This window comes from Miniopterus schreibersii, assembly GCF_964146895.1.
Source record: "Miniopterus schreibersii genome assembly, chromosome: 1".
Taxonomy (NCBI): domain Eukaryota; kingdom Metazoa; phylum Chordata; class Mammalia; order Chiroptera; family Miniopteridae; genus Miniopterus; species Miniopterus schreibersii.
In genome coordinates, this window is record NC_138101.1 from 144,954,525 (window position 1) to 144,975,080 (window position 20,556).

Here is a 20,556-nt window from a genome sequence, read left to right on the forward strand (position 1 = left end):
AGGGTGACTTATGCTATGTATCCTCTGGTTAGGGAGAAGAAGCATGAAAACTCTCCCTTCTTTCCTACGTTCTTTAATTAGTGAGGAGAGGTATTAGCCATTTGTTCTCAAGCATCCTTGGCTGGGAAAGATAATATTTTGCTGCAAACTAGCTGCAAGCTGTCTGAACTGTTAGGCCTTGTTTAATTTTCTTGTCTAGTTTCCCTATTCCTCCTGCCCTGGAATTTTCCTAGCTTCTCATTATCCAGTAACAGAAGGAGTTATAGGACCCAGTTTGCAGTAGACGGCATTAATCCTGGGGTTCAAGTGGTTTGGTAAATATTAAATAAACATGAAAAAAATGTCTTTGTCCAGGATCTGAGTAAATTCTGGTAAAAGGACCCAAGATTGACCCATAATGGTTTGAGCACCTGTCAGTGAAGCCCGCCAACCATCTATATATTCTATCTAGGCATCTTTTTTCCTTAAACACAAACACTTTTTTTTGAGCATCGGTTGCTAGGCACTGTGCTAAGCTCTTTAAACAAAACTTGTAATAAAAGTGGAGGTGAATTGAATACAAGAAATACATAAAACAGCCCAGCCTGTGCAGCTCACTGATTGCGTGTTAACCCGTGACCCTGGAGGTCAGGGTTTGATTCCCGGTCAGGGCACATGGTTGGGTTGCAGGCTCAGTCCCTGGTGGGGGGCATGCAGGAGGCAGCCGGTGGAAGATTCTCTCTCATCTTTGATGTTTCTATCTCTCCTGTCCCTTCCTCACTCTGAAATCAATAAAAACATATTTTTAAAAAAGAAATACATAAAACAATGTATTACTAACAGAGACGAAAAGCAAAAGGAATCCCTAGGCACAGAGTGAAAGCAGATACCAGGATTACAGCTGTGCAGCAGACGTGGTGAACAAACAGACCAGGTGAGAAGTCAGAAAACTTTGGAAGAGGCCACCTCTGAGAAATAAAAATGGCACAATACTTGAAGGGTTTAAAAGTACCAAGTAGAGGTTTAGACAACTGGTAAAGAGTTTGAATTAGTGATATGAACTTGGAAAACCAAACAGAAAAATCAAGATAATTCATCACTGAAGGAACATGAGTTGTGTAAGAAAAGTTGTCCTCAAACAAAGGTTAGCAAAATGCGGCCCCCAAATCCACCTGCTGCCTTTCTGTATTGCCTTCAATCTGAGAACAGTTTTTACATGGTTGAAAAAAGTCAAAAGAATATTTCATAATACATGAAAAATACATGAACTTCCAATTTCATGTTTATAAAGTTTTGTGGGAACAACTATGACCTCACACAATTCTAAGAGAGAAGCTTCTGGAAGGCTAACTTTTAAATATTAAAAAAATAATAATGTAACCAAAATATTTTCCTGGTAGTTTCAGTTTTAATTGATAAGTTTGGTGATTTTTCTACTTTTAAAAAAAAATATGTTTTTATTGGTTTCAGAGAGAGGAAGGGAGAGGGAGAGAGAGAGAGGAAAATCATTGAGAGAAACATCGATCGACTACCTCCTGCATGCAACCCAGGCATGTGCTCTGACTGGGAGTCGAACCAGGACCTCCTGGTACAAGGATCAGTTGACGCTCAACCACTGGGCAACACTGGCCCAGCATAATTTTTAATGATGGTATTAGTCCTCTGCATTTTTTTTTAAGGCTTGTGGATTCATGCCTCATTGCATGGATAATAGAATGGCATTTGTATCACAGGAATGAGAAAGCTGACAATCTTACGACCTTTTTTCTATCTGTCTCATACATTTAAATACATGTAAAGAATGGATTTGATTTTCTCCAAACTTGCGTTGCTTGACTCATTCCAAAGTGGCTATATGGTGATTTCACTTATAGGTGGAATCTAAACAAAATAAATGAACAAACAGACTCATAGATACAGTGAACAAACTGAAGGATGTCAGATTGGGGGAGGGGGGGAAGAGGGCTGGAGGGTTGGGTGAAAAAAGTGAAGGGAGTAAGAAGTTACAAAATAGTCACCGGGATGTAAAGTACAGCATAGGGAATGTGGTCAATAATATGTGATAACTATGTATGGTGCCAGGTGGATACTAGAAATATTAGGGGGATCACTTTGTAAATTATATAATTGTCTAACCTGTATTCTATATACCTGAAACAAATTTTTAAAAAGTGGCTATATAATCTTTGTCTCTTTTACTCAATCATAAAATGACTTATAAATAGTGATCATTGTAATAGTGACCTAAGATCAGGCCTCTTAACTTTATTTTTTCATTATTTTTATTTTCAAAATTGTGGTAAAATATACGTAACATAAAATTTACCATTTTAATCATTTTAAATGTACATTGCGTACATTTTAAGCATACAATGGCATTCACATTGTTGTGCAACCATCACCACTCTCCATCTCCAGACGTTTTTCATCTTGCAACACTGAAAACCTGTGCCTATACTCACTCCTCATTTCACCATCCTCTCAGCCCCTGACAACCACCATTCTATTTTCTACCTCTGAATTTGACTACTCTTGGTACCTCATATAAGTGGAACATAAATATTTGTCCTTTTGTGCCTGGCTTATTTTACTGGTATAATGTCCTCAAGGTTCATCCATGTTGTGGCAGGTGTCAGAATTTCCTTGATCTGATTTCTTTCTTTTGCAGGTGCTTCAGTTTCCCTATACAGTACAGAGCCTTAATTACCTAGATGAAATTCTCCCCAAATTTCTGTTTTCCTAAGGAATAAAAGAAGTGTTCCTTAAAATGTCTGATACATACTGATGTCCATAGCAGCATTATTCACACTAGCCAAAAGGTGGAAATAATCCACATGTCAATCTACAGATGAATGAATAAAGAAAATGTGTCACATTCATACAATGAAATATTTAGCTTTAAAAGAGAAGGAAATTCTGACACATGCTACAACACAGATGAACCTTGGAAACATTATGTTAAATGAAATAAGCCAGACACAAAAAGACAACTATTGTATGATTCCACTTACATGAGGCATCTAGAATTAGGTTAGTATAAGAAATAGTGATCTGAAGATAATTTCTACATTTTATGTTTATGAGAGTCACATAATTCAATTTATGACTATTGATGACTGTACTTATTTGTGAAATGTCCAAGTGATAAATCTCCCTTGATTTTATTTCTAGGAAAGTTTGCTTTCATGATGAATTGCTGCTTGCTCTCTTTATGAGATAACAAGAAATCTACCTTTCCCCTTTGACTGTTAAGAACTGAGAGCCACTTTTTATGCTGATTTGTAGCTATTAGCTGGTCAAACCAGTATTTCCCTGAGAATCATTAACCATCCTTAAATAAATAAATTCCTATTTCTACTCACTATGAGCACTGTGAGAGAGGCAACTTGGGTACAATTCAGATCTGCAATTCAGACCGCTGACCAATGTGACTTTAAACCATGTTTCTCTGTCCAAAATGTCTTTAACAGCATGTCTGTTCCTATCATCTATCACACAGCTGCTCGTGGCATTCCATTTTTGGAAAATGGTTCTCATATCCTTGAGGGTCATGGGCCTCTCCAAATGCATCTTATAATGTGCCACATTGCCTGTGTTTTAAACCAGATTATCTCTACTATATCTTTCATATCTGGTTTAAAAATATTTACCCAGTGTTTTCTAGTGGTGCAAAACCAAAGACTTTATTGATACGGACAGTGCTCTCCACACATATACCATAGCCCCTAGTTTTTTTGTCACTAGGGTTCCGAATTTCGATGCTAACTTTTAGCTATTTTTTTCTCCCCTCCACTCTCCATCAGCTGTCAAATTCTGTAGTTTCTGTCTTTACCATTTTACATCTGATCCTTTCTAATCTCAGTGTCACATTCTCCCATCTTCTTCCTCCATTTTCCCCCCACCTTCCTCTCACTACCTGGGTGGCTTAGTCTGTTCAGGCTGCTAAAACAAAGTATCACACACTGGGTCGCACATAAACAACAGACATTTATTTCTCACAGTTCTGGAGGCTGGGGAGCTAAGATAAGGGCACAGCATGGTCAAAGCCCTCTTCCAGGCGGCAGACTTACTGACTTGTCCGTGTCCTCAAAAAGTGGTGGAAGGGGCAGGGATCTCTCTAGGATCTCTTTTATAAGGGCACTAATCTCATTCATGGGGATAGGGTAAAAGGCCCTACCTGTAAATACCATCACATTAGGAATTAGTATTTCAGCATAGGAATGTTGTGGGGACACATTCTGACCATAGCACTCAGATTATTCCAATATCCTCCTAACAGTAGCCTCTGCTATAACCCTCCTCTGTCCAGTGGGTTTCCTATTCTGTTGCCAGATCTGTCTCTTCACTCTGGGCATTTATAAAGGCCTTCCACAACGTGGCTCAAACCAAGGGTCTGGTCTAATTACTACTGTTCTTTCAGGCGAAACCCAGGCCCAGCCAAAGAAAGTACTTACTGTCTCCTCAACATGTCCTGTATTTTCTCACCTTAATTCTTAAGTTCATGTTGTTAGGTCCTGGTGGAAAATGCTTCTCCCCAACCCACCCCTAATTTTTGTCACCCAGAAATACTATCCATTCCATAAATGCCACCTCCTTAATTAAACTTTTCCTGATTCTCTTCAAAGATACAATCTCTCCCAGTTTTAACCTTCCTCTAGCCTTTTCTGTCTGGTTGTCTCTTGTGGCAAATGCCATTTTTGTCTTACATTAAACTTATTTATGTATTTCCCTCTCCGAAATAAACTAAGATAATAAACCATGGCTCCTTAACTACTTATCATTATGCTTCATTATAATTTCTCCTTAGATCAATGCCTTGCTTCCAAAGACACTCAAAAAGTATTTACTGAATTAAAATTGGCATTACTCCAAGAAAAGAGGGGTTTAAAAGGGTGCTCTTTGTATAAAAATGTTTATTCCAAACATTCGAAACATAATAAACAATCTAAAAGTTCAGCAAATAGGGAATGGTTAGATAAATTAATGACAGGGCCCTGTAAAACAAGGGTAAATGAAGTAGGAGGCTTCGCTAAAATTAAATATGACAAAGTTTTATTCCAGGGGCTTAGGATTTATAAACTGAAAACATAGCTCGGCAATGTCCAGTGTTCCGATGGAGAAATAAAAGTTGAGAATTTTCTCAGTAAAAAGCACATGTCTGGGAAAAGTCAGTACTGCATTCTTAGTCCATGTATTTTCTCAGAATGGTAATCTTCCACATATATAGTGATCTGGATAATTAAACATTCTTTTTTAAGCACAACAAAGGGTTAACTATATGAGATATATATATATATACATCTCCAGCACATGAACATTCTTAAGTCCTTAAGGGGTTTTTTGGAATTTGGGTATCTCCAGGCACTGTTGCACAACTGAAAAATCCAAAAGTTTAAGTTCCCAGGTTAGTTAAAGGAAGAGGAGAATTGTTTCCTCTGCCTTAGCCTACTTGATTTTTACAATTCAGCAGCTTGACCATAGTGACTCCGTTTTATTTCCTCACTCTTTTCCTCAGCCAGAATCTAATTCTCCTCCTGTGCCTGGCCCATAGGAAGTATTTAAAGTGTATTAAATGAACTGTATACACTGTATTGGAATATTATGTAACCAAGTGCATATGAAATTGGGTTCAAGAAAAAACAATTTTCACAATAATACGGGTGTGTTATATCTACAAAACACAAACACAAACTATGGAAGCACGTTGTTAATAATTAGAAGGGGCCAGAGAAAGCCAACTGTCACATTTGTACTGCGGTTGAAAAGGCGTCCTCATGCACACTTTGATTCTCGCAGCCCGGTGAAGCTCGCCCCGGAGGTATTATTAGGCCGTTTTACTGCTAAGGAAGCCAACTCCGAGAGGTCAGAAATGACTAAGGCGGAGCCAGAATTCTAGCGTCCGCCTCCCGCCCGCGGCTCCTTCCTGGCCAACCCTCGGCAACGTGGGCTGGCGTTGGGGGTCTGGGTTTGCTGCTTCACCCTCCTTACTTCAGCAAGCCAAACCCAGAGCCGGGCCGCCGCCAGGGGCAGGTGCCCGGGGAGGCGCAGGTGCCCGTGGCCGCGTTCCAGAGCGGCGCGGGCGGCTCGGCCACAGAGCCCCGAGGCCGGAGCCCGCCGCTGCCCCGGCTATGGCCGCAGTGCTGGCCTTCAGGGTGGTCGCGGGCCTGGCGGCCGCGGCGCTGACGGCTGTGCTCCTGGAGCACTACGGCCTGGGCGGCCAGACGTCGCAGTTGCCCCAGCCCCGCGTCCGCAGGAGGCCGCACCCGGCGCCGGGCCCTGGAGCCAGCAATATCTTCTGGGGTCTGCAGGTGACGCAGGGGGAGCCCGGAGGAGGGTGGGTGCAGAGCTGCCACGACTTCGCGAGACGTAGGCAGTTTCCGCGGGGGCGCGACCCCCAACTCCGGGCTGGGGGGCGGGGGGCTCGGTGCTTCCCCTGGGGGGGCGTCTTTGGTGCACTGCACCTTTGCCTTTTCCTAACCCCGTAGAGAGCCGCTGGGTCGCTGGGTCCGGGCTGCGTCTTCCTGACTCATATCCCTGTTTCCAACCTGCTCTCGGCAGATATCCGACATTCACTTGAGCAGGTTTCAAGATCCAGACAGAGCCGCAGACTTAGAGAAGTTCTGTTCGGAAACTGTTGACATCATTCAACCAGCTCTCGTCCTAGCAACAGGTAGGGAAGGTTGCCGGGTGTCGTGCTGTTCTGTGGTCGGGAAGGTCGAATGCCGGCCGCCCGGGCTGCAGCCCTTCACTTTGGGGACGTTGGAAACAAAGTAGCCACAGCCCCGTGTGAGCCCTTCCCCGTGAGAGGAAGTAAAGTTAAAATTCCGTTTGCCTAGGGATAACTGAGTCAAGATACAGGCTAAAAGGGTTGTCATAGCAAGGTTTTGTTAAAGTGGAAGAAGCCGGATTCAATGTTCTCATCTGTTTTTGTTGTTGCAGCCCTGAATTTGAGAGAGAATTAGGGAAAGCCCTTTAACGACATAAAAAGTTATCTTTGGGGGAAAAAAATCCACTAACTTTTCCATGTGTTTCACAGAGTTGGTTAATATTATATTGTCAGTGATTTGAGACTTAAATGACTCAGGACACTTTTTCTTCGTCTGTTGGTACTTCTGTGACTTTTCCCTAGAGTCTTCAAACCCCTAGCCATTTGCTCCCAAACTGTGTTGGAGAAGCTAAAGGAGCATCTATCTTGTCTACTAGGGGATTCACCCCACCCGCCTTACTGAAACATCTCTACTGATATAATGGAATTGCAGTCCTCATTTTATGGAAAACTTCGATTTCAAGTGTCTTTTGGTATTTTATTGTCCAGTCTACACCTTCCAGAATGCTTCTTGCTGTAAAAATAATACTTGGGTCAGATTACAGTGGTTTCCATAGATATTAGGCACCTGCCCAGGCTGTTGGAATTTCTTTCAGTTTTCATTAGAGTCCCATGCTGTCTTTAAGATACATATTTTTTTCACAGCCCATTTCTAATATCATAGGAGGTTCAGTAGACACTTGTGAACTTATAAGAAACAAATAAAGCCCTTGCTGAGAAAATCTAGATGGCTTGCTTTGGACATAAATGGACACATGCATGGCTTATGCTTACACATGTTGAGTACTTTATCTCTTTTTTTCAGTGTGCATTAAAATAAATTGAACCTCTTTGGGTTTATTTTGCATTTTGATTCAGTTCTTATGTAAATCTACAGGAGATCTGACAGATGCCAAAACAAAGCACCTGTTGGGCTCTAGGCAGCAGGAGGTAGAATGGCAAACTTACCACGGCATTCTGAAGAAGACAAGGGTCATGGAAAAAACCAAGTGGCTCGATATCAAAGGAAACCATGGTAAGATTCAAGACCCACATATAAATAAGACTACACTTTTATTTCCTTCAGGAGCCTAGATTCTCCCATTTAGATTGTAAAATTATAAAATGGGATATTGTAACATAGGTTTAGAGATACTGAAGGCCACAATTCTGAAATACAACTATAATATGTGATTTTAAAACTACTGATGTCACTGTTAACTTTTGAGGGGAAAGTTAATATGGTCTTTTCTTCTTTACATGGAAGAAAAGCTTCTAGCAAAACCCATGAAGGTGAGTGTTTAAAAGATACATATTTTGCTAGTAAAAGAAGCCAAACCTGCCAGTCTACATACTGTATGATTCTAGTTATATGACATTTAAGAAAAGGCAAAACTATAGACAGATAACAGATTGCAGTTGCCAGGGGTTGGGGATGGGGGGAGAGGTTGATTATAAAGAAGCAACATGAGAGGATTTGGGAGTTAATGGAACTGTTCTGTATGTTGATTGTAGTGGTACATATATGACGATGCATTTCTCAAAACCCATAGAACTGTACATCACAAAGAATGAATTTTACTATATATAAATTTAAATATTAAAATTACAAATAAATCCCAATCTGCATGGGAAGAGAAATGGATAATAATCCCTTTCTGTTTTTTTGATTACCATTGTTGTGTTAGTAAGGAAATGAACTCTTCTCCAAAAGTATCCTGATGGTAGTAGATTTGTTTGTTTTATAAAGGTCGACTTTCTTATTGGTTAGATACTTCATTTGTCTGTTTCATTTAATTATTCACTGCTGTTAAGAATCTAATTATATTTTTAAAAACAATACCATTTTAAAAAGAGAAGTCTATCTGGTGAAATACACAGCTGTTGGTTTGATCAAAAGATCCCCTCTTACAAAGCAACTAGGAATCACAAATTGAAAATGGGGAATTTGGCTTTCAACTTTCTCTGCTGTATTTACATTTCCCTCTTTCTCTTGATCCTAATTAGTGGTACAGGTCAAATTCCTTTGCAAAAAATAACAAATGTGTGTATTTTTAAAAAAATTTCCAAGCCAAAGTGCTGACTTATTTAAAGGAAGAAATATCAAACAGACTCTTGTGTTTAAACAATTTGGAGTTCATAATAATCTAATTGGACTTGCATAGGCATAAATGCTTCTGGTATGGCTATATATACTTGCATGTTGTGCTAAGATAGGAGCAGAAACTAATCTTTACTAAAATTTATAACAGTATTTCTTTTACTTAGCAAGAGGATTACATATACATTAATATTTCTTTTGGCCTAAATTGGACTTACAGCTTAATTTCTAAGGGTATTAGAAATGGAGTGGATTCCTGGATGTTAAACAATTTTAGCTATTGCGACCAGTCAGTCAAACTCTATGAAATCACTATATTTCCAGATAAGTATTCTATGACATCCTGAACTTTAATTCTTACCATTATATAATTCCTTTCTTACTGAATCTTCTTTAAGATTTAAGAAGAGAGAGGCTTTTGTCCTGTTATCAAAGTAATGTGCTTTTTAGAGGCACTTGGCATGTATCCATATATCAGACATGAATCCAGTCCTTGCTGGCTTCCAGAATCACATGATTAAAACAACAGCAATAACCGTCCAATTTTGTAACTTCAAATTGATGTATATTCTGAATAGGACATAATTCAAAGTATTTATTATTCTCCAGTACACTAGATGCCTTAAACAAGTTTCCAGATAATCTGACTTCTGTTTTCAAATTTAAAAAATTATCAATCTAATTCATTGGCATTCTACATTTAAAGTGTTATTGGTATGGATGGACCTGGAGAAAATTATTCTAAGTGAAATAAGCCAGGCATCACATGATCTCGCGTATACGTGGAATCTAAAGAACTTAATAAACTGATGAACAGAATAGATTCAATGACATAGAAGCATAGATCAGACTGACGAATATCAGAGGGATGGAGGAGGGCTGGTGGGTGGAGGGGGAGAGAGTAACCAAAGAATTCATATACGTATATGCACAACCCAAGGTCACGGACAATGGTGGGGAGAGGGATTGGGGAGGGGGATGGGATAGGGATGGAACGGGTCATTGGGGAGAAAAAGGGACATCTGTAATATTTTAAACAAAAATAAAATTTAAAAAAGAAGTTATTAAAAGAATTGTCATTTTTCTTTTGTCATTAATGTGTTTGCATTTTTTTCTTTCTTTTTTTTTTAAGAATCTTTTTTTAAAAAAGAAATATCTTTATTGATTTCAGAGAGAGGAAAGGAGAAGGAGAGAGAGAGAAACATCAATGATGAGAGAGTCATTGATCAAGCCCGCAACCCAGGCATGTGCCCTGACTGGGAATTGAACCCCAATCGCCTGGATCCCAGGTCGACGCTCAGCCCCTGAGCCATGCCCGGCCGGGCCATTTTTTCCTTTTTAATATTTCCACTGATTTTCAGAGAGAGAGGAAGGGAGAGGGAGAGAGAAAGAGAAACATCGATGTGAGAGTAGAACAGCGATTGGCTGCCTCCCAGATGCCCCCTACTAGGGATCGAGCCCACAACCCGGGCACGTACTCTGACCAGGAATCAAACCAGCAACCTTTTGGTGCACGGGATGATGCTAAACCAACTGAGTCACACCAGCCAGGGTGCATTTTTCATTTTAATATAGATGATGTTTGCTCTTTTCTTTTTAATTAGATTCATTCAACATTCCAAGTCTGGAGAGCTCCGAGAATTATTACAGGTACTGTAATTAACAGAAGACAGACCGTGATGTGTTACAAGAAGGGTACAGTCAATGAATAGGTGAAAACATTTTTTTAATAGATAAAATTTCTATTTACAGAAACTGATAATTTAGAAAAGGAGACTTTTTTTTTTTTAATGTGTATGACAGATTCAGTTTTTTGTTTTTGTTTGTTTTAGGGACTTTTTCTTTTAATTCTTTTTATTTCATGTGCTTTCATGCTTTTTGTTGGCTAATGGTACTTTTAATATTCCATATAGACTTTTTTTTTTTTTTGCCATTGATGCATAGCAGAAATCATTTAGATCAGAGCTTGTCACCTAGAGTACTACAGGTTTTAAGAATACTGAGATACTGATTCTCTCAGCCTCTGGGGTGGCTGAAGATCCCGGTTGGTCACCCCGGCTGCTTTGTCCTTTCATTCCAGAAGTCATACAAATATTAAAATTTTCTTTATGTGCCATGAATATGAAAACGACTGTGAATGTGAAAGGATCTTTGAGATAGAAAACTGATTCTCTGGTCTCAATGTGTTGAGATTCTTCTTTTGGTTGTAATTTCACTTGATTTCTGCATTGTCAGTCAAGTAGCAATATTTATTAAGAGCCCATCATTAGTTAAACACTACGAGAGATACAGGAGTTAACATTAAAAAAACATGGCCTCTACCTTCAAGGAAATCTGTCTAGCTAAGGGAGATAAAAATTGTTTACGAGACAGTTAGAAAAGAACATGAAAGTGGCTGATGAAATGCTAGATTATTACACATGGTAATCACTGTGAGAAATCAGAAAAGGCAGAGGTCAGCTTGGGGTAGACAGAGATACTTTATTTTTAACTTAAAAATTTTTAAAAATTGGATATAATTGATATATAGTGCTGTGTAAGTTTAAGGTGTACAGCATGTTCATGTGCTACATTTATATATTGCAATATGAGTACCACCATAGCATACCTCTGTCATGTCACATAATTATCACTTTTTTATGGTGAGAAGAATTAAGATTTAGTCTCTTTTCATCTTTGAAGTTATAATACAGTATTGTTGACTATAATTACTATGCTGTGCATTGTGTCTTCAGAACTTATTTATCTACTAGTTGCAAGTTAAAGAAGACTCTAAAAGAAGTGAAAATTGTTTTCAGTCTTAAAAGATGGGTAGCATTTGGAAAAGTAAGACACTTGAGTGACATATTTTAGGTAAAAAAATAAAAACCAAACCAAAACAAAAAAAAGCCCCTTGAACTATAAAAGCTAGAATGAACTTTGGAGGGCAGTAAGGAAACTGGTCGTCACCGAAATAAAAGTTGATAATGAGGACTGATACGACATTGGAGGTCTTAAGTGAGAAGCATGAAGATTTAGATGTGATGGGTAATAGGTCACAATCCAGTATAGGTTCCTAAGAAGACAAGTAACAAAATGAAAACAGTATTTTATAAAGACAGTCGCATAACAACAGCTACAAAAGATAGGGATAAAAAAAGAAGAAAGAGGGAGAGATTGGAGTTATGTAAATACCAAATAGGAGAGTCCTGCAGTAGTCTGGTTATAATCTGGAAAGGACTTGAAATAAATAGACAAACCTAACTGAACCAAGTTCCTGGATATGGGGATAGTTGCATCAATTTCAGGATGATAGAACTGGTTAACATATAATTAGTCATGATAACTTGGAAGAAGAGGTAGTCCTCTTTTGTTAATGTGAGAAAAGAAAAAGACAGAGATGAAAATCTTTCACTTCCTGTTAACTGTTTATATCTTTGTGACTATGGGAATGGAGTTAAGAAACATTTTCAAAGAAGAAGTAACAGGACTTATGGTTTCACTAGTTATTGGGAAAGTATAGTTTTTAGTCACTTTAAAGTTTCTTTTATATTTTTGTTTCTAACTGCCTATCTGAGTTTAATAAATGGCACATATATGTATGTACATATACATATATATATCAGAAATATCAACCTGAAGGAAAAATTCTTAAATCTTGAGCAAAGAATGCTCCAGAGAATGCCAAAATACAGAATTCAAAAAATGTTATAAACTATCATGTATTTTAACCTCTGCCTTTAAATAGTTGGATTTATTTTTAGATAGTTGGATTTTAATGTGTCAAAAATATAGGAATGAAAACAACATATGAGATTATAAAATCCTGAAATATAACTGAAAACAAGTTAGGCAGGAAAAATATAAATTTTTTAATAACGAAATAGCCCTGAAATGAAAATTTTAAAAATACCAAGAAGAGAAGCAGTAGAATAGATTATTAATTGTAATGTCTATGACAATATATTTATTTTATGATATATTTGATGGCTGTTGTGGCTTAAATATAGCTCCCTGATAGCACATTAAGTTTCAGAAGTTTATTTGTATTTTTTCATATATGTTCTTAGGTAAAAAGTCATATAAGACACTTAGATATTTTCTTACAATATTTTGACATTTGAATAATATAGGGATACCCCAATGTAGTCTATACTTTCCCTCACATTTATTCAACAAATACTTAATGAGTGCCTGCTCTGTGTGCTGTTCCCCATCCTTTCTTCCTGCTCTTCACTCTCCTACTTTATGGACACCTGAACACTGTTGACACTTAAGGTGGTGAGGACTTTCATTACTGGATGTGGACCCTGTGTATGTTATCATATATTTTTAGGAACTGAAAAAGATTTACTGACCTTTACCTATACTATCATTTTTCTCCTTGTTTGATGACTTTACAAGTTTTTATTGCAAGATAATCCTCTGTAGTCCTATTTCAAGAAGTAAACACCTTTTGTATCTCACTGCACCAAGGATTTTACTGTGTACTTAATAGGACTTCATTACATTTTTTAATGATTGGTAAGTACCATTTCACTGGATTCTGAATGATCTCTTTTTAAATGTTTAGTGGGCTACTTAAAATCGCTCCCTACTTCTCTGCTTTACTTTTTGTTTTGGTTGCTGTCTCTGGAGACAATGGGAGAAATCTATAAAATTTCTTTTACAGTTTATCCATTGTGGATCTAGTTCAGTGTATTTATCAGATCAGGAAATTTCCTTTTTAAAAGAGGCAAAACATAGTGCAGTATTAGGGAAGGAATTTAAATGTATTCCGTTTTGTTTTTTATGATTGCACTAAAACTTTTGTCTTCTATTTTTTTAGGAAATATTCTGCCGTACGTAGGGATGGCTCTTTCCATTATGTCCACAGTACTCCCTTTGGCAACTATTCTTTCATCTCTTTGGATGCCACCCCAAATCCAGGGCCTAAAAGACCCTTTAATTTCTTTGGAATTTTAGATGAGGTACAGTAAAAATCTCACTTCTCTTTGTAACTAACCTATTTTTCTCAGATACATGTGGCTCACTTAAGATTATCCTAGGTAAACAAGTCCTTATCTAGAAATATTTGAAAAAAATTTTACTGTGATTACATGTATGGCCAGAAGAAATTACTGGCTACTTCAGTACTATTATTATTACCCCTATTCTTGTCCCAAAATCTGGGAAAGAAGTACCTCACATTTTACATTTATTCAGTAAACATTTATTAAATAAGTAAATATTAAATAAATAAGACACACTTAGCAAGGCACAGGGCATACAGTTTTATATACTATATGGTATATTCCTAAATCCCTGCAGTTGCCATTTTTAACTGAAAGTCTCTCTCTCTATAGATATGTAAATATATAGATACTGGATTTTTTTAAAAATTGATTTCAGAGAGAGAAAAGGAGAGGGAGAGAGAGACAGAAACATCTTCGATCTGCTGCCTCTTGCACTCCCCCTACCAGGGGTCAAGCCCGCAATCCTGGCACGTGCCCAGACCGGGAATCGAACCGTGGCCTCCTGGTTCATAGGTCGATGCTCAACTGCTGAGCCACACCAAATGGGCAGATATTAGATATTGTTTTGAAAGACAATCCTTGAAATAAGTTTCTTTTAAAGTATTTTTTTGAAAGCTAGGTGAAAACTGTTGCTGGATTAAAACTGCCTGGAGAGCATACAATGGTGGGATAAACATCAAATAATCACACACACACACACACACACAGAGAGAGAGAGAGAGAGAGAGAGAGAGAGAGAGTCTGGAAAGTCACATCTGAGAACCTCTCGTAATTTTTTGGTATACAAATGTCAACTCATTAAATGTTTACTGAGCACATGCCCACACGTAAGATGTGTGTGCCTGTGTATAAGAATACAAAGATGATAAGGTCCAGTGTCTGGTCTCTTAAGATATTTAATCTAGTGGTGGGGACCAGCGCAGAATTAACTGTCATAAAAGGCAGAATTTACTAAGTGCTGAAAGAGATTCAAAGTGATACGAGGGTTCAGAGGGGCTTGAAATCAAGTGAACAGAATATTGTCTGATGCATTATATTATATTAGGTATTTTATTTAATGTAGGTGTATTTTGTTTCCTGCCTACCAAGTATCTTTAGACAGAGTTAACATGTTATTTTAACATGTATTCCTTAGAATAATGTTTTTTAAGGTATGATTCAAGGATCATCTGCATGAAAATCTTCTGGAGTCTTATAAAATTAAGATTCCCAGGCTTTACCTAAGATGTATCAAACTGGAAACCCTAAGGGTAGGGCCCAGGAATTTATTGCTATAAGCTCTTTACAGATAATATTAATATATATTTATATATGTACACGTTATTTTTGAAATCCACTTGAAGGATAATTTGCGTGCAATAAAATGCACTCATTTCAACTGTTTGAAGAGTTTTGATAAATGTCTATACTGATGTAACTCTCAGTACACTCAAGACAGGACATTTCCATCACCACACACAGTTCTCTTGTGAAATCAGTTTCCACCCCCAATCCCAGGGGACAACTGTTTGGTTTTCTATAAGCATAGATTAGTTTCACTTGCTCTAGAGTTTTACATAAATGAGACCATACAGAGTGTACTCTTGTATTTGGCTTTTTTTGCTCAATATAATGTTCCTGAGATTTATCCATATTATTGTGTGTATCAGTAGTTCTTTCTTTTTTATTGTCAAGTAGTATTCTGTTGTATGGATATATGCAATTTGTTGATGGTTTCTAATTTTTGGCTACTATGAATAGAGCTGTTAGAAACATTCAGGTACAAAGCTTTCGGTGGACATAATATGCATCTTGTTTTAGTATCACTATCCTCTTTATTAATTGCAGTGTGGTAGACAGGGCTGAAAAGGTTAGTAGTTTTTTATTTTTATAAAGAATTTTATAAATAAATTTTTAAAAATTGTGTAAGCTGCCCAGCTGGGTGTGGCTCAGCGATGGAGCATTGACCTATGATCAGGAGACTGTGGTTTGATTCCCGTTCAGGGTACATGCCCAGATTTTGGGCTCAATCCCCAGCAGGGGGCATGCAGGAGGCAACCGATCAATGACTCATCATTGATGTTTCTCTCTCTCTCTCTCCCTCTCCCTTCCCCTTCCTCTCTCTGAAATCAATAAAGATATATATATATATTTAAATTGTGTAAGCTAAAGATTATTTCTGCGTCCTCATCTATCAAATGGGGATACCTGCCCTACTTAGCTCAGATTTATTTTTAGGATGAAGTGAATTATATTGTATGTAAAAACAGTTTAAAACTTACAAAAGTCCATACAAGTCATCAATTAATAGGGTTTCAGCCCTAAACTTAAATATACTTAACATTATAATACTTCAAGGGAGCTGTTTAATCTATTGACATTAGATTTCAGCCTGAGACTAATTAAAGATCCTATTTTTCTTTCATTTCAGAAAAGGATGGAGGAGCTTTTATTGCTGTCAAAAGAAAGCAGTCGGAGCAACCACAGTATTTGGTTTGGACACTATGTAACATTTACTATTCTTTCTCCATCACCAGGAGTTCGGTCCATAATGAGGTGAGGCAGGCTTCCAAAATCAAAATTAATTGCTTTTAATAATTTTATGTTGCTCTACCTATCTTGCTTTTCTGAATAAGTATTTTCATTACTTTGTACCACAAGTTATCTTTGTTCATTATTCCATTTATTTTTTATTGGTTAGTTCAGCTACAGCTTATTTTTGTGGGCACCTCCATACACTCGGTGGACTGATGCCTGTTTTGCACACTCGTCACTCCCAGGGCACTTTGGAACTTGAGTTGGGAGACTGGAAGAAAAACAGACGGTAAGGGGTAGTTACCTCACAGAATAAAACTAGTACATGTTAAGTTTGCTAAAGCAGTAATAGCTTTCTTAGTGCTGTCGTGGGTAATCCCAGTTAAGGAAAAACTTGTGATATTTCTGGGTTTTTTGGTTTTTTTAAAATCTTTATTGATTTCAGAGAGAGGAAGGGGGAGAGAGAGAGAGAGAGAGAGAGAACCATCAATGATGAGAGAGTCGTCAGTGATCGGCTTCCTTCTGCACGTCCCCAACTGGGGATCGAGCCCCCAACCCAGCCATGTGCCCTGACCGGGAATCGAACCGCAGTCTCCTGGATCCTAGGTCGATGCTCAATTGCTGAGCCACACCCGGCCAGGCTGTTTTTGAAGTAATATATGTACCTGGCAATCTTTCTCATTATGCAGAAACCTTTTTGCAACAGTTATGTTTGCTGTCACTATGTTATGTTGGATCTTCAAGATACATCCATTAGGAAACAGTTCTCAAACTCTAGTGTGCCTAAGAATTACGGAGGACCTTAATAAAAATAAAAATTTCTAGGCCCTACCTCTAGAGATTTTGATTGTGTTGGTTTGGGTTAGAACCCAAGAAACTGCATATTTTAAAAGCACATCAGGTACTCTATGGACCACACTTTGAGAAACACTAGGACCAGCCCTGTTCAGGTAGCTCAGTTAGAGTGTTGTCCCGATACACTGGACTGTGGATTTGATCTCCAAACAGGGCACATACAAGAAGCAATCCATGAATGCATAAGTAAGTGGAACAACAAATCAGTGTTTCTTTTCCTCTCCTCTCTCTCTTTCCCTGTTTTTCTCCCTTCCTCTCTTTCTCTCTCTAAAATCAATAAATAAAATTTTTAAAAAAGAGAGAAACACTAGGACTAGGAATATGTAATTTTTCCCCTGAATTGTATTTTATTTAATTTTTAATTTTTATTTTTTAATTGATTTTTAGAGAGAGAGGAAGGGAGAGGGAGAGAGAGAAACATCTGTGTGAGAGCGTAACATTGATCATCTGCCTCCTGTGCACCCTGTACCTGGGATCGAGCCCACAACCCAGGCATGTGCCGTGACCGGGAATCGAACTGGAAACCTTTCGGTGCCCAAGACGATGCCCAACCAACTGATCCATGCTGACCAGGGGTCCCCTGAATTTTGTATCGACATTTCTAGTTATCGCTACAAGATGCTAGTGATTTAAGTTCTTCAAATAGATGATAGTTGGTTTTGTTAAGGTTAAAGTCTTTCTAAGAAGAAACATAACTTTTTTATCAAAAGCATGCAGTATAATATATAGGATGAACTATAATTTTGATAATAACTATTTAAGTGTATGAGCTTAAGTATAGATGAGTATCCTTTCATTGTTTAACTATTATCAATTGCTGTTTAGTTTATTAAAACTCAATGCCCTGAAGATATTAGGTACCCAATAAATATTTGCTGAGCTGAATATGTTTTCTTTCATTTTTAACTATTTCCATTAATTAAAAAGCAACTGTACCTTGCAGGTGGTACTTACTCATTTTAGTTGATTTTCTAGAATCTTTGTAAGAGCTACGTTTGAATCCCGTAGTTAGTTGGCTACTGTAATTACTTTGAGCTAAGACCTGTCTATTCATGACTGTGAGGCTGTGGGCTGGGCTGTGATTGCTTTGTACCAGACAGCCTTCCTAATCCTTGATCAGCCTCTTTATTTCTTATCAATACTACATTTACAAGTTAAGTGATATTAATTATGAAACCATTTTTTTTTTCTTTCTCTTCCCACCTGTTCTTTTGTGTTCCAACCCTGGGGTTTTATTTGGAGTTTTACTGAAAGGACCTAACGGTTACCTTCCCTTACTAAACATTTAAGTTGCATTAGTAAAATAGTTTTAAAAAACAGTAATATTAGGCTAGGCTTTGTTGTAGATGCAAATAAACCTGTGGCTTAACACAACAGATGTCTGTTGTTTCACTTATGGAAAGCTGGTATGAGTCAGGACAGTTCTCTTCCACAGGGTGACAGGGATTCGGACTTCCTTCGTCTTAAAAGGCCACTGCTTCAACACCTCAGTTCCAGGGCAGGGAAGAGAGCATGGAGAACTCACACCCACTCTTAAGTACTTTGAACCAGAAGTGTGATACATGTCACTTCTGTTCACAGCTCATTGGTCAGAACTGGTCACATAGTCCCAACCTAATATTAGGGAGACTGGGAAATTGCAGGGTAGCACATGGAATATTTGGTGAGCACTGTTGTTTCTGCCATAGTTAATCATTTCTCAGTTCTAAAGGGTAGAAAATACAAAACTTTGGCTATTCTTTAATGAGTATTTATACATTTCATTGTGTATTTAGAAAATCAAGACAACTCAACTTTTGTTAATTTATTTGAAATTATAGAAATAAAGATTTAAAAGACAAGTGCAAGGTTTCTAATTGTGTTTATTTTAATATTTTATGTAGCATTGTTGATGGTATGAAGAATGTCAAATATTAGGCTTATGATGAGTATCTCAGGTTCAAAATAGTCTTAAAGTATAGAAATCAAATGAATTAATTGAACAAGCATTTATTTAAAAATTAAAGAGTGCATGCTATGTACCAGACATTTTTCTAGGGCACAGTTAAATTTGTTGCTTCAGTCAGATCTCCGTTGTTGTGACAAATGTGAAGTATAAAGCAATTCATATTCAAATTCGTGATCTCAGAAAGTATACTTTTATATTTTGACATTTGTTCTGTATATAACCTTTATGCCTCTTAAAATACGAAGTGACTAAATTGCCTTGTTGTCCTCTGGTCTCTAGGTACCGCATCTTTGCTTTTGATCATGACCTCTTTAGCTTTTCGGATTTGATCTTTGGCGAGTGGCCTGTGGTTCTTATCACCAATCCTAAGTCACTCCTCTATAGTTGTCCTAAACATGAACCACTAGAAAGAATCCTTCACTCAACACACATCAGGTATGTAGAACATTTTCAGAATTTACTTTCAGTTTGATATTGATGGAGAATAAATCATTGTGACTGCATTCCCATGTAACAGTTATGAAATGCCCCACTTTAGTTGTCTCAACAATCTAAACATTATGTAAAGATAAATTGCTTACTGTTTTGTTCCAATGCAGTTAAAAAATATATTTTAGCCTTGGCCAGTGTGGCTCAGTTGGTTGGAGTTGTTGTCCCATACACCAAAAGGTTCTATTTCTAGTCAGGGCACATACCAGGTTTTGGGTTAGATCCCGGGTTGGGCCTGTGTGGGAGGCAACCCATCGATGTTTCTCTCTCTCTCCATCTCCCCCCCTTCCTCTTTCTAATATATGTGTATGTGTGTGTATTTTGTGCTGCTGAAAGTTTAAAAACCATCCAGAAACCTATAATCCTACCATTATTACTTTTGTGTATTTTATCCCACCTTTTTATTTGCATGTTGTTATATTGTTATAATTATAATGTACATACTCTTTTGTATTCTACTTAAGAATATTTACATTATATATCAGAATATTTTTTTCATTTTGCTACATAGCCTTCCAAAAAAGCAAAAGCTATATAAACCTATGGAATTATTCAGTTGCCATGTGAATATGACAATGTGAATTAAAGAGACAACCTTTCTCAAACATTAAAAAAATATGTTTTTTATTGATTTTTAGAGAGAGAGGAAAGGAGAGGGAGAGAGAAAGAGAAACATTGATGTGAGAGTGGAACATTGATTGGCTCCCTCCCACATGCCAGCCACTGGGGATTGAGCCCGCAACCCCAGGAATGTGCCCTGACCAGGAATCAAACCAGTGACCTCTTGGTTCATGTGTTGATGCTCAACCACTGAGCCACACTGTCCAGGACCCCAATTACTTTTTAAAACAAATACTAATTTATATGTTAC

The 20,556-nt window shown here is 37.7% G+C and overlaps 1 protein-coding gene across 4 annotated transcripts in view; it reads left to right on the plus strand.

The window, feature by feature from the left end:
• Positions 1-5,772: 5,772 nt before the first annotated feature.
• Positions 5,773-20,556, plus strand: part of TMEM62 (transmembrane protein 62) — a 31,157-nt gene continuing 16,373 nt past the window's right edge. The window contains exons 1-8 of one of the 4 annotated variants that reach the window (XM_081158820.1): positions 5,773-6,287; positions 6,538-6,649; positions 7,683-7,820; positions 10,490-10,535; positions 13,693-13,834; positions 16,290-16,414; positions 16,560-16,682; positions 19,476-19,631. In XM_081158820.1, the coding sequence (XP_081014946.1) occupies positions 6,108-6,287; positions 6,538-6,649; positions 7,683-7,820; positions 10,490-10,535; positions 13,693-13,834; positions 16,290-16,414; positions 16,560-16,682; positions 19,476-19,631 (1,022 nt within the window). In that variant the 5' untranslated portion in view covers positions 5,773-6,107. Of the gene's footprint in view, positions 6,288-6,537; positions 6,650-7,452; positions 7,584-7,663; positions 7,821-10,489; positions 10,598-13,692; positions 13,835-16,289; positions 16,415-16,559; positions 16,683-19,475; positions 19,632-20,556 lie in introns of those variants that run through there. The other 3 variants (XM_081158822.1, XM_081158821.1, XM_081158823.1) reach the window with 3 other exon arrangements.